At 43.2% G+C, this 12,789-nt stretch overlaps 1 protein-coding gene across 4 annotated transcripts in view; it reads right to left on the reverse strand.

Moving 5' to 3' along the window:
- The window catches only part of rgl2 (ral guanine nucleotide dissociation stimulator-like 2), a 31,238-nt gene extending 19,311 nt beyond the window's left edge, over window positions 1-11,927 (reverse strand). The window contains exons 1-4 of one of the 4 annotated variants that reach the window (XM_041941601.1): window positions 11,723-11,927; window positions 10,895-11,036; window positions 9,518-9,684; window positions 1,503-1,553 (exon numbers count right to left, since the gene is read on the reverse strand). In XM_041941601.1, the coding sequence (XP_041797535.1) occupies window positions 1,503-1,553; window positions 9,518-9,676 (210 nt within the window). In that variant the 5' untranslated portion in view covers window positions 9,677-9,684; window positions 10,895-11,036; window positions 11,723-11,927. Of the gene's footprint in view, window positions 1-1,277; window positions 1,344-1,502; window positions 1,554-9,517; window positions 9,685-10,894; window positions 11,037-11,722 lie in introns of those variants that run through there. The other 3 variants (XM_041941600.1, XM_041941602.1, XM_041941603.1) reach the window with 3 other exon arrangements.
- Between the last annotated feature and the right edge of the window lie 862 nt (window positions 11,928-12,789).

Genomic DNA, 12,789 nt, shown 5'->3' on the forward strand with positions numbered 1-12,789 from the left:
ACAAGTACATTCAGTTTGTCAGAATTTGTCTTGGCGGCATTAGTGCCAGGTCTTATCAACAACTACATGTTGACACACAGAGGTCTTCGCAGGATCCCACAGCCCCAGTCATGTGTACTAATATCATAAAACACTTACTTTAATGTGGCTTTAAGGGCCAGTGGTGGAGAGTGGCTGCATACATGTAAGTAATTCAAGTGCTGTCGTTTATTACATGAGTATTTCCATTCTATGCACTTTATCATCTACTTCACAACATTACAGATGCAAATATAGTATTTCTTATCTGACGGCTACTCTTTAATTTGAGATTTTACATTAAAATCAACATATAACAGGCTTATATAATACATTTGGCCAAAGAATAAACACAACTTTATTGGCATGTGACCCCTTACAAAAACAGTGTTGTTGGGGCCTTTTGTCTCATTTTAGGTGTTTATTTATTTATTTGGTGGTATTGTTGCTTAAACCTAAGTAAAGGATCTGACTCCCTCTCCGCCACTGTTAAAGGCCCATGTTTTCCATTTGATGCATGTCCACATTCATACCTGCAGAGTTTGAGTTAAAAATGGAAAATCAGCATTTCTCAATGTTTTACTGATGCTAGCCGATCTTTAAAAGCATCATGAACATTAATATTTCAGATCTAGTTGTCTACTAGCGTCAGTTCTTGCAGTGAAGGAGCTGTCAGCTAACCAGAGAAGGACCGTCGGTCACAGTCTTCTGTTGTGAGCTGTCAGAGGTGGGTGAGGCTGCCGTTTTGTTTACATCCTGTGCATTTTAGCAACACACCGATCAATAACACTGCGTACTGACACTGACGGTTTCGCAACTGTGACTTTCCATGATAAAAAAAAAATTGCATGACTAAAACACTGTGTGATGTCATCCTGGTTGTCTGGCGAAATCTCCAGACCATTTTAGACTGTTTGCACTCGTTGTGAGTCAACAGTTTTGGCCTACAAAAGGCATGAGCAGCGCCTTGGAAACAACAAACAACAAATACGCCAAAAACACCAACTCCGCTCAACCATTTTGACCCTTCATCAGCCTCTCAAAAAGAAAAGCTAATGACTGTCTTACAATTTTATCAATTGTGCATGTACTGACTTGTGAGCATTCGCATATGCAAATTCAAAGAGCACATATGAGCCAAGAAACGCATTAATACAGACAGCAGATGTGCCTGAGTTCTGCTATTCCTCCTGCCAAACCCATGCTGTAATTAGATGTAATAAGCGCACGTTAACCTCTATTAGCCCCTTTCAAATTACCTTGACTTGACTTGGTCGAAGGTCAACGCTCCAAGCAGGCGCTCCTCGCATTCAAAAATGATCCTACCGCACTGAATTACATGGTACATGTATCAAACCTGGTACTCAGCTTGCTATCTCTGCTCGCTTCTACGCAAATCTGCCTGCGATTCTATCTTTCCCATGAAAGCAGCCCAAGCACAGAAACACACACACACACACAAACACAAGGAAAAAAATGGTCACCTTTAGCTCGGCAAGTCCAGACAGGTAGCGATCCCTCAGCTTCCTGGAAATCTTCAGGATAAAAGTATGAACGGCAGTTTCATTTTCTCTGTTTTCTCTCATCTGGCGTTCCTTCTTTTCTCTCTCTCTCTCTCTCTATTCCTGACCGTCTCTTATTTCACCGTCAGTTGACCTGGATCTGTGTGTTTATGTCTTTACTGTTTGCCTCCCTGCGTCTTGTGGCTCTATATCACGGAGACACACCTGAAGCAGGAGCTAAGTCCGGCCCCTGCGAGCCTGCATCACCTGGGCACACCCATTATACACACACAGACAAACACACACACACACACACACACTACAAACATAGAGATAGGGATATGCTGGGGTTGACAGCACAACACTAATTTCCAGTAAGTCACCTCTTACAGTCACCCACAGACACACATACAGTCAGCGCATGAAACACTCCCATACAGACACACTGCTCACACAGATACAGACCCTCATCAATAGACACATGCATGGGCACTCTCCTGCACACACACACACAGACAAAACCCTGAAGCTATTTCCAGAACAATACCCCCTCTCTTTCAGTCTCTCCTCTCTGCTCTCTTTGTCTCTGTCGATGACCTTCCCATGCAGATAAACCAGTTTAACCGAGTATCCTGTTTAATACAACACCAAGCAAAACAACAATTAGAACATCTCACACCAGGTAAAAGTTGGGCAGCCTTCATACTGTATTTTCATTCGGAGGCCCGACACGCTCTCTGAGCAGTAAGAGGCCTGTAGTCTTGTAACGAGAGGTGATAAATGTTAAGACAGCCACGAAACCAGGAAGCAAGCTGTGTTTATTTAAGGGGCTAATGACATCGCAGAGTGAAGCCATGTTAACTAGGTGGAGACTTTCACAGGTGTGTGTGTGTGGAGGGCAGTTAGCTTATTAGTGTGTGTCAGCTAAGACACAGCCCAGACAATGATTAAAGCGGTAGTCATTGACTTTTAAGTGCTTTACACTATTCATTGATTTCTATTCGGCCACTTGGGGCCGGTGCAACAGGCTGGAAACACAACATTTACTTTATGAAGTTGATGGCTAACGTGTTAGCAAACAGTTGAATAATGAAATATCCAGAGGACATATTGGCTTAGCATGAATTAATATTCATTATGCTTCTGTAAGTCCAAAATTCATCCTCCTTTTTGCTCTATTTTTGGGTTGACGTCTAAAACAGTGATGTTGCGAGTCATAAAACTAAAACAATGAGCTAAAAGATGCTAAAAAAATATTGATTAGTGTAGTTGTAAGTATATAGAGAATGTTTTATTCTTGTTTTATTGAGTCTGTTCTGACATTTTCTTTTATTTGCTGGCACGGCTTACTTTCCCTCAAGAACAAAAACAGACTGCAGGGAATAGTGAGAGTGTGCAGCAAAATTGCAGGCATTCACCTCAATGATCTCGCTGACATGTACAAGCTCAGGACCCTGAATAAGGCCCGCTCGATTCTCACTGACGAGTGTCACCCTTTGGTTGGTGAGTTTGTGCTGCTCCCGTCAGGCCGCAGGTTCATCCTGCCAAGATGCAGGACCAACAGACTTAAATACTCTTTTGTCCCTGCTGCCATAGGTCTTCTGAACAAGTGACTGACTAATGTACTGTCCCATCTATTTTCCCTGTGCAATATTTTTTTTTTTTTTTTTTTTTTTTTGTTTGTTTTTTGTTTTTTTTTGTGATTGTTGCCTGTTTTTGTTACTGCTGGCTGTAGAGCAATTTGCCCCACGGGGACAATAAAGACTCCTTGAACCTTGAACCTTGAACCTTGAATAGAGAATACAATTTTAACCTAAAGCCAAGTCCTGCAGGTAGTTAGATGCTTACTGGACCTGCAAAATTTGGTCTAAAGCAATAACAGAAAAACACTAGAGTTAAATGCAAACTGTTATTCAAACAGGACTGGTGCAGTTAGTGGCGTCAAGTCTGCTAATGCGCATTAGTCATCCTAAAAAGCCAGACTACACACAAAGTAAACTGTATTTACTCTGACTGAAAGCCTGACATCAGCGATCATCAGGCCCTGCTAGACACAACTTGTAAAAGATTTATTTATTTTGAGTCTTGAGGAGCACACATCGAAACTCATTCATACAATCCATTATTTACATTTTCACTTCCACAGCTGAGGCTTCATGAAACATTCAGGATGTTGATGGGACAAAACACACTGAATTACAATTCTGTAACAAGAAAGTAGTCATATTTAGCATGAGCTTGTTTCTATATAAGATAGTGAAAGCACAGTGTTACTGCTTACTTACTTAAGAGTGAGAGTGATTGAAGGCTCTTTTTCTGGTCACTTGTTTGGCCTTTAGCGCCTTTAGACCCTGTGGGCCTTTATCACAGACACAAAGAAAACTAGCCCTAAATAAAAGCCCTTTGGTATGTAATATACCACAGCTGGTATACTGAGATACTTGGGATAAAAATATATTCCATGGAGCATCAGTTGGGTTTGCTTTCTCAAAGTAGGCTGAATCTGGGTCAGAGAAACCAGCCTTTTCTGTGGAGAAACCTTTGAAAGCCTGGTAGGTGTGTGTAATTTGGAGTTCAGCTGCCTCAAAGGCTGGTGGATAAACATCATGATTACAGGGCACTGTGGTGGGTGGCATGATTTGGTTGTGGTTCATAAAAAAGGACTCTGCAGCTGCTATTTGGGAATCGCATGTCAAAGTTTTACCAAAACCACTGATTCTTCCTTTATGTACCATCGTTGTTGCCATAGAACGCTTTGTTTATGTTCTTTTGAAAGATGGGATCTTCTTGCAGGGCCCTAAGCTCTCCTTTTTCTTTAAGTCCCCCCACCCCCAGCTGCATGCAGGAAGTACATAATAAGTAGAGACAAACACAGGAAGCAGGACGTGCTGTCGTGTTGCGAAGCTATTTTTCTTCCTTTCTCCTTCCATCACAAGTCCAGGCTGCGTCAACCTCTCGTCCTGAAAAACTACGTCAGCTATTGGACGGCAGCAGGCAGGAAGCCGACTCTCCATTTTCACCCCCCATGCTCAAAAAACAACCAGTTCCAGCCTTTTTCCTTAAACAAATCCATGCAGTTGGACTTCCACAGTGCAAAGCTTTGACTTTGAACAAATACACACGCTGATGACGCCCTTATTTACAACCCTACACGAGTCTTTCCACCAAACAGGGGGTCATAAATACATCTTCTGAAGCCTTATTTAAAGATAACCATTGTTTTTTTGAGTGGTCCGCAGCCCCGACCCCTTCCTTCCTATCTTTCTCTCTGCTCCTCTTCTCACGCTTTCATCTGTGTATCCCTTGGTGCCCGTTATCTGCTCTCTTTCAAGTAAAACTCTGTGGGATCAGAGTCAAAGCCCCTCTATTCCCCTTAAAGGAAAAAATCCTCCTGTGGATACGATTACTCTGTTTCGGTAGATATCATCAGTCTGTGATGTTCTGCAAGTTAGTTTGCAGGCAATAGTTGACTTTTCAGTCTGTAAACTTTTCCTTAACCCGCCTCCTGCTTCCTCTCAGTCTATGATAGTGAGCCATTTCCATGAAAGTATCCTGATAACTGGAAGGTGGTTTATGAGTATGTACAGTAGCCAACTAAGCAAGGTGTGACAAGCAATCAAAGTCGGTGAACACCTGAACATTGCACCCATAGGTGATTGTTGAACGTGGTAGTCCAGGACCATGGGCACCAGATGTTGGAACCTGGAGCCAGCTGCATGAGCTCAGTTTAAGACTAGTCCTGGTCTTAGACTGGTCTTTAATTCTCAAATTAGACGAGCCTCGTTAAGCTAGTCTGTAGCATAAATATTAAGACTAACTGAGGTAGGAAGGTTTGCCACCTCTCCACCTGGCTAAGCCTGAGGTGAGAGCTTTGTTGCTACGGCAACAGTCTGTTAGAACCAATGAGAGGGCAGATTCAGCTGCCGACAACACTATATCTAAAGTCTGCTTACTTTACTGGGATTTTGGTGCCCGCTAAACTAAACCGTGGGAGCCATGCCTGTTCCTATCAGATACATCCTTGGCTTCGCTTAACTCTTTGAACGCAGAGGTTTTTTCCAGACGGGACTGAGATATTTCACTATTCAGGCAAACTGTCAGGGGTACAGCGATCTGTCAGATGGGTGATGTGATGACTGACAGCTGGAAAATCACACTAAAATGTGTTGATCTTCTGCCGTTAAGTGTTGCTGTTGCATCCGCCATGTTTTCTACTTTTCATTTCACCCGTAACGCATTGTACAACATTCTTACATCTTACATTAGACACTCATACAGAGGCTTTAAGCAACAGGTAACTTGAAGTTTCAACAGTCAAGTTATATTTAAGTCAAAGACCAAGTCTATTTTTATGCAACTGGCCCCTTTTGCTCCCATTCAGCCACAAGAAGACCAATGTCACTGATGTTGGGCGATAAAGCCTGGCTCAAGGCGCCAGTATACGCCACCAGAGCTGCTCGTTGGATGGTTTAACAACTTCATGCAGTGATTGGCCAGCAGTGTGGTCTCTTTAGCTCTGTTTTTTCATTTGTGACACAATTATTTCTGTCACATTTCACGTGTACAACCAATTAAAATGCAATGAATGACTTGCAGGAGAGGCGTTATCTCTGATACGACAGGCCTTTCACCCCGCCTTCGACTGCATCCATTCAGATCAGCTATAAACACTTTTTACCTTCCAGTGTGGTCAAAATGTCTTCTAGCTGTGTTTGCGCTCCTGTCTGCTGAGGCTACCTCCAGTACAGAAAGTCTCATTGTGTAATTCTTGAATATCTGCACAAAATTGTGAGTTTAGACAAGAGGAGACTTTTATTCTAAAAATAGTTCAGCTGAGCTTGATATTTTGTCATGTCTCGTCGTGTTTTGAGGTTTTGTTCACTGGCGTCGTGTTGTGTCTTGCACTTCCTGTTTTATTGTGAAACCTAACTTTCCTCTCGTTTCAGGCCCTTGACTTCCTGGTGTGTTCCCCGACTGTCTGATTTTTCTGCCCCGCCCTGATTGTCTCCACCTGTTGCTCGTTACCTCGTGTATAAATTGTCTGTTTTCCCCTCTCCTGTGCCAGATTGTCTTGTATAGTCGTTGGTTCACGTCAGTCCTGTCCTTGCTACCTTGCATTATACCCTTGCCTAGATATTCAAGAGTCTTTTGTTCATCGTTTGCATTTTGAGAAACCTTAGCGCCTTTAGTTACCGTTTTCACCTCTCACCATTTGTTATATTTTTGTCATTGAGCTTTTTTTTGTTATTAAACCGGCTTCGAGCCTTTTTGATTTCCAAGCGTGTCTGAGTCTTGCATTTGGGTCCAGCCTCAGCGTGCCTGAGCGAATTGTCTTACCACAGCTGTCTAATGTTTTGTAGCTGCTTTTGAAACCATTCTCTACATCTATCCTCCCGCAGCAGAAAAATACAACACCAAGCAAGAAAATAGGCTCAGGCTTGATTTTTATGAATGAAACTGAACTTGAAAACACAATTTGTGTCTTTCACCTACAAGCTGCATTGTTCACTCGAGGTTGCTACTTCATGCATTCTGACTCACACGTTCAAGTTTCCCTCATTAAAAAATGAGCAAGTGGCTGTATTGGATTCCACTCGACAGACTGTCCTTGGAGACAGCCCGTGATACTGGATACTGTTTATAGGGAGAGAGCAGGTGTCCACCACATCGACCGGCCAAACCGCCACATGCATTATTTACTGCAAGGTCCAACAGCCGCCATGTGACACAAGCGCAGAGGAAGTGTGCTCATTCGGAAAGAGAGCCAGTGCAACTTCTTTTTTTAGCTGCAAGGAGTTTCTTGAGGTCCGATGTGAAGTAAAGCCAGAGAGCCATTTGCAGGTCACGTGTGGTGGAGGTCAGAGAGCTGGTCAGTACACCATCTTGACTCAGGCTAACTGTTTGTTAGCGGTATAGCTGCTGTTGTGGTCTGAAGGTTTTTACCACATGTGCAAGAGAGAAGAAATCCTGTCCACAGCTGCAGATATCAACAAAAAAAACTGAACAATACTGAGAAAAAGTCTCAAAGTTCTCTAACAAGTTGTCAAAACACCCTGAGTGTGTGAGAAGTTCCGACAGCAATAATCTGAAAAGCTTCAGATAAGGCTGAACAAACCCCACTATCAGGTCGTTAAACATTAACAGAGGTGAAAGGTCGTGGGAATTTTACCTGTGCCGTGAACCTTTTAACTTCCTCAATTTTAGTTCAACTTTTGTCTGTATTGAATGTGTGTCTTACTGGAGTGACATTTCAGTGATGAGCTGCATTCACACACAAAAACCACAAGAGCGCAGAGAAAATGTCTGAAAAGTAGATTAATCTTAAGACTTGGAGTCTGCAGCCATGCTAGCTGCCCTGTGAGGCTCAGTGGTGCTTTGAGCTAAATGCTAACATCCACATGCTAACATGCTCTGCTCATAATGACCATGCAAACATGTTGATGCTAAGCAGGTATATGGTTTAGCATGTTAAGCATCTTAGTGAATGCTAACATTTGCTAATTAGCATTAAAGACAAAGTAAAGCCGAGGTTAATGGGATTCTCATTAGTTTTGCAGATTATAAACCAAAGTAATGGAGAAATCAGAGCTCTGACTGCTGTTGGTGCTACAGGAAATATGAAGGTATCACCAGTGTTATCACCATTCATCCTGCAGGGGACATAAATAATAGCTCTGATGAGAATGAGTTTGTTGAGAAATAACATGAAATTGCAACCTCTTGGTGGCGCAAGAGGAAAAGTCAGGGGATCCAGGACCAGGAAAATTATATATACTATTAAATATATATTTATAATGCATCCAATAATTGTGGACATATTTCAGTCTTGACACAAGTGATGGACAGATGGACTGACCAACATGGAGAAGAAAGAAAATCACATTCAACTATGCTTAGTACTAAAAATCCAACCTTGGGTTTTTCAGCAACATGTTGAGAAAGGCTTTGCTTTAGTTTGCTTTAGCTCTAGTATCACCATTTATTCAATAATTCTGTTTCTAGCAACTAACAAACAACATTTCCCATAAGTCTTGACAAAAGAGTTGAGTTCATGGTCGAGATGAGGAGTCGGAGTTAGTTCAGATACGTCTGAAACAGAGAGGAGCGACCAGTGTAGAAGCTGAGCTGAGTTTACAAATAGATTTTTTTGAAAAGCAACTCTAGAAGAGAGCTTTGGTGAAGTTTATGGAAATGCACCAACTCACAATGACTGATGGTACATTTACTCCGGAGCTGAAGGAAACGTCGTTTAAATCACGATGCTTTCAATTCCTAATAGCGCCTGCTGTAGTGGACGCCGATTTGTCTTAGAATATGAACAGTAAATCCTGAGAACACACTTTATTTTCTCAGAAAGAACGAGGAAATGAACGCCGGATGAGAAATTGCATGGAGTTACATGAGCTAGTGGAGGCCAGCCATCACGACTTCAGCTCACTGTTGCTGTTTAACACACTTCATGAGATGAACGGTCTTGTGGTGGAGCTACAATGTAACTGCCCTGTTTGGAGTCTGTGTACCAATATTCCTTTTTAAAAATGAGCTTAATTTTCATCTGTGTAACTTGTTGAGTTTATTCATCTTGTGGAAACTAACAGCATTTGGAGTAAGCAGTAAACACACACACACACACACACACACACCATCTTCATTTCTGTCTGTTTCTGTCTGATTCACAATGACTTTATTCCCACAGGGTTTTCTGCAAATCAGCCGACTGCATCTGCTGTTTATTCAAGAAGCCGGCGGCCTTACGCAGCCTGTGCATACTGTTCACAGAGGAACGCTCTGAATGCTGTTAGCTGTGTCGGCCAGAGGAGCCGTGACACATAAAGAGTTCTCCTAATCCGCTCTCAGAAAAAAACTAATGAAAAAGGTGGAGGCAGGAGACTGTCAGTGCTGAAATAACAGCACAAAGAAAGCTGTGAGGAACAGTACAACTTCATATCACAACACACTCGAGTGACAAGATGGATGTGTTTCAGTAAAACACTCACCTGTGAAGTGTCCAACTCATCGCTGCCTCTGCCCCTCCCTGATTGGCTGCTCGGCGTGCCGCTGTCAGGCGGCAAGGGCCGGTAGCCGATGAGGGGCACCTCGCTCGACTCCACCCCCGGCAGGTCAGAGCCACCTGTTCGCATGTTACGGGGCAGCATGGTGCCAGCTGCCACAGACAGGAAGGACACAAGACATAAGTGGTTTCATGGTCTCTTAGGCAGCTGATCTGAAGAGTGCGTTGGGACTAAATTAGTTACTACACAGAATAACATGAGGCTTTTATTCTCCTTAGAAATCACTGTGTTAGTCCGTGAGACCTCACTCTGATCAGGAAATACATTTCCGACCTGCTGTCCCTGTGCATTATGAATCATCCAGACCTCTCAGGTGGTCTGGGACAGGTCTGCTTCTGTCCTCAGGGTCAACACGGAGAAGCTCGGTTTCTTTTCATATCTAAAACACACTCTCAGAAATCTCGAGGTCTGCTTTAACTTTCAATTCTTTAAAACTGAGGTTTAAAACTTGTCACTTCCTTTTATTAAACTAACATGGCACGATTCATTCATACCTCCCACTGCACCGGACTTTTTCTGATTTTGTTTATTCCGTTTTATTGAACTATAGCTTATTTTGATTCTCTATTTTTTTAACTCTTCTTAAAGGTTCCCAACTTTTTTGTCAGTCATAAAACAATAATCAGGTGCCTGTATAAATATTAAAACAGGTTTTGCTTGCTGTAAACATTCCTCCTGTTCATACAGGTCATTAAAAGATCCCTTTCTCACGAGCTTTCAGTATAACCGATGAGAGTCATTCTGTGCAATATTGTTTTAAAAGCTAATATGCTATCCTTGAATACCTTATGTAAAGCACTTTGAATTTCCTTGAATTTATAGAAAACTTTAAGACTTGGTAGAATAAAACAAGGGTTGATTGAACTCTTATTGACCACATTTCAGTCTAATTAGAACAAAATAAAGGAGCCTGCTGAGGATCGACACTGGACAGTGTATCAGGCACAGTTTGGCCTTTAAAAACAGTTTAGCAGCCTCTGAGTACAAATTCAAGGCATTTTTAAATGAAAGGAAAACACTCCAGTGCAGCCTGGAGGCCATTTCGTGGATGATTTGTTTAACACATTAATTGCGCCCCACAGCAGGTCAGGATTTGCATAGCAACCCCTCCTTCTGTTTCCCTTTCCCCCCCTTTTGGTATTTGGATTGCCGTGAAGATAGACATCTAGTAAACACTGTATCAGGAAGAGAGGTGCAGGAGGGAGGCAGATGCAGAGGTTGATACAGTGCTGTATGAGCTCTATGGAAATGTGAACTTTTGCACGCCTGAGCCATTAGAATGAAACCAGTGTTTGAACATACCAGTTGAGCAGGTAGCGCTGCATATTGATAACCGATGTGTGCTTTGCAGTTTCTTTTGGACTCTGAGAGCAAACTGTGCAGGCTGGTGCAGCTAAAAATCCACAGCATGAATCCCCTGAAGACCCCCTGTTGACTCACAGCTCTGAAAGAAAGGGCAGGAGCTAAACTGCCTCAAGTGTGACATAAAAATGTGCTGGCACACAACTTTCCACCGTGCTTTTGTCTTGGACTCCTGCAGCTCTGTGGCATTTGTGCAACTTTACTCTCTCTTACATAATCACGTATCATTGTTTCCAGTTTTTGCTCATTACAGCCTGGCTTAAGAGTTTGCAGTGTGCACGAGAGAGGAGAAGAGACATACAGGCCTGCAGGGAGAACAAGGCAAACAGTGCAGCTCATGCCCTGACCAACGGCTCTGCAGACGTCTGAATGCCTGCTATTCACTGGCTCTGACCACATATGACTGAGCTGTGCACACATACAGCTGTAACTAGGTTACAGTTAAGTCACACCCTTTTTACCTAATGCTCCTTTTCTGCACAATAAATGCAGCCGAAGGGTGGTGCTGCAGTTGTGTTCGGTCCTAATGAGAGCTGCTGTCACATTGTGAGCTGGATGATGAGAATAAAGCCCGACTCTGTGAAGGCTCTGAAAGTTTGTACGTGCTGACACTCCTGTTACAACACACACACACACTGACAGACGCTTTGCTTCCTACTATGAGTCACTCAATGACATGAAGGGCCTGGAAATTTAAATACAGGACATGAAATTAAGCAAGTAGTGGCAGAGAAATGGAGAAACGGGGGCAGCTGTACGTGCACTTACTGATGGCCGAGTGTCATTCGCAGGATGTGGGATATCCAACTGCGCTCAGCTGGATCCGGACAGCATTCAGGCAGGGTGACCGCTGGCTCAGCTGAGGAGAGTCGCACCCATCTGTACCACCGTCACCGACGACAACGACGAGGGAGCTCCGTCCTCCGCCTCCTCCACCCCCCTCTCTCTCTTCCCTCTATCAGTGTCCACACACCGCTCGTCTGTCCAGACTTCTGCAGCTGATAGCGCACTTTGATCGAGCTGCAAGCCCCCCCCCCCCTCCTCTTTCCTCCTCCTCCTCCTCTCTCTCTCTCTCTCTCTCTGGCGTCGCAGTTCCTGTATGTTGTGCACTCAGCGCTTTGGCAACAGCTCCGTCTCTCCGGGTGGCGCACAGTTTGAGGATACTGTGCACCACACCGGCTTCAACGCACCGCTCCTCGGGGGAAATGTCACTTCAGGGACCGAGGAAGAGACAAGTCTCGCGCACGAACGTGTTTCCGCACGGTGGGCTGGCGCGCAGGCACCTGCGCGTGCACACGCACCTCATTAATCCAGACCGTAACTGCAACCCTGAATCCAGAAGATCACGGGTCAACTTTGTAACTTCAGTTAAAAGAATGTGTTCATGTTACAAACATTTTTTTTTTCATTACAATCGTGCAAATCTTATTACGAAATTATCCTCGACTTTTTCACCTAATTTGAGCCAAAAACAAACCTTGATCATAAATTTTACATCTAATTTATAGCTTAATCCTAATTCTAACCCTAAACTCAACCCCTAAAGTTAAAATAATCATAATTCTAATTCCAGTGTTTCCAGTTTATCTCCAACTGAACTATATTTGAGATGAACATATAGTGCTTTTAGCTCCTCTGTTTAACAGCTACACAGAAATCAATAGTTAGTTTGCAGAACAGCCTTTAACTCACAAGGAAATCCACTGATACGATATACTGCATATTAATGTAGCACCCACAGGGGCAATTTTTCTGCATAACAAGTACCTGTACTTACCTGTAACTTACAATACAATTTTGCATGCAGGACATTTATTTCTAGATAGATAACTGCC

Source organism: Chelmon rostratus, chromosome 8 (genome assembly GCF_017976325.1).
Source record: "Chelmon rostratus isolate fCheRos1 chromosome 8, fCheRos1.pri, whole genome shotgun sequence".
NCBI classification, from domain to species: Eukaryota; Metazoa; Chordata; class Actinopteri; order Chaetodontiformes; family Chaetodontidae; genus Chelmon; species Chelmon rostratus.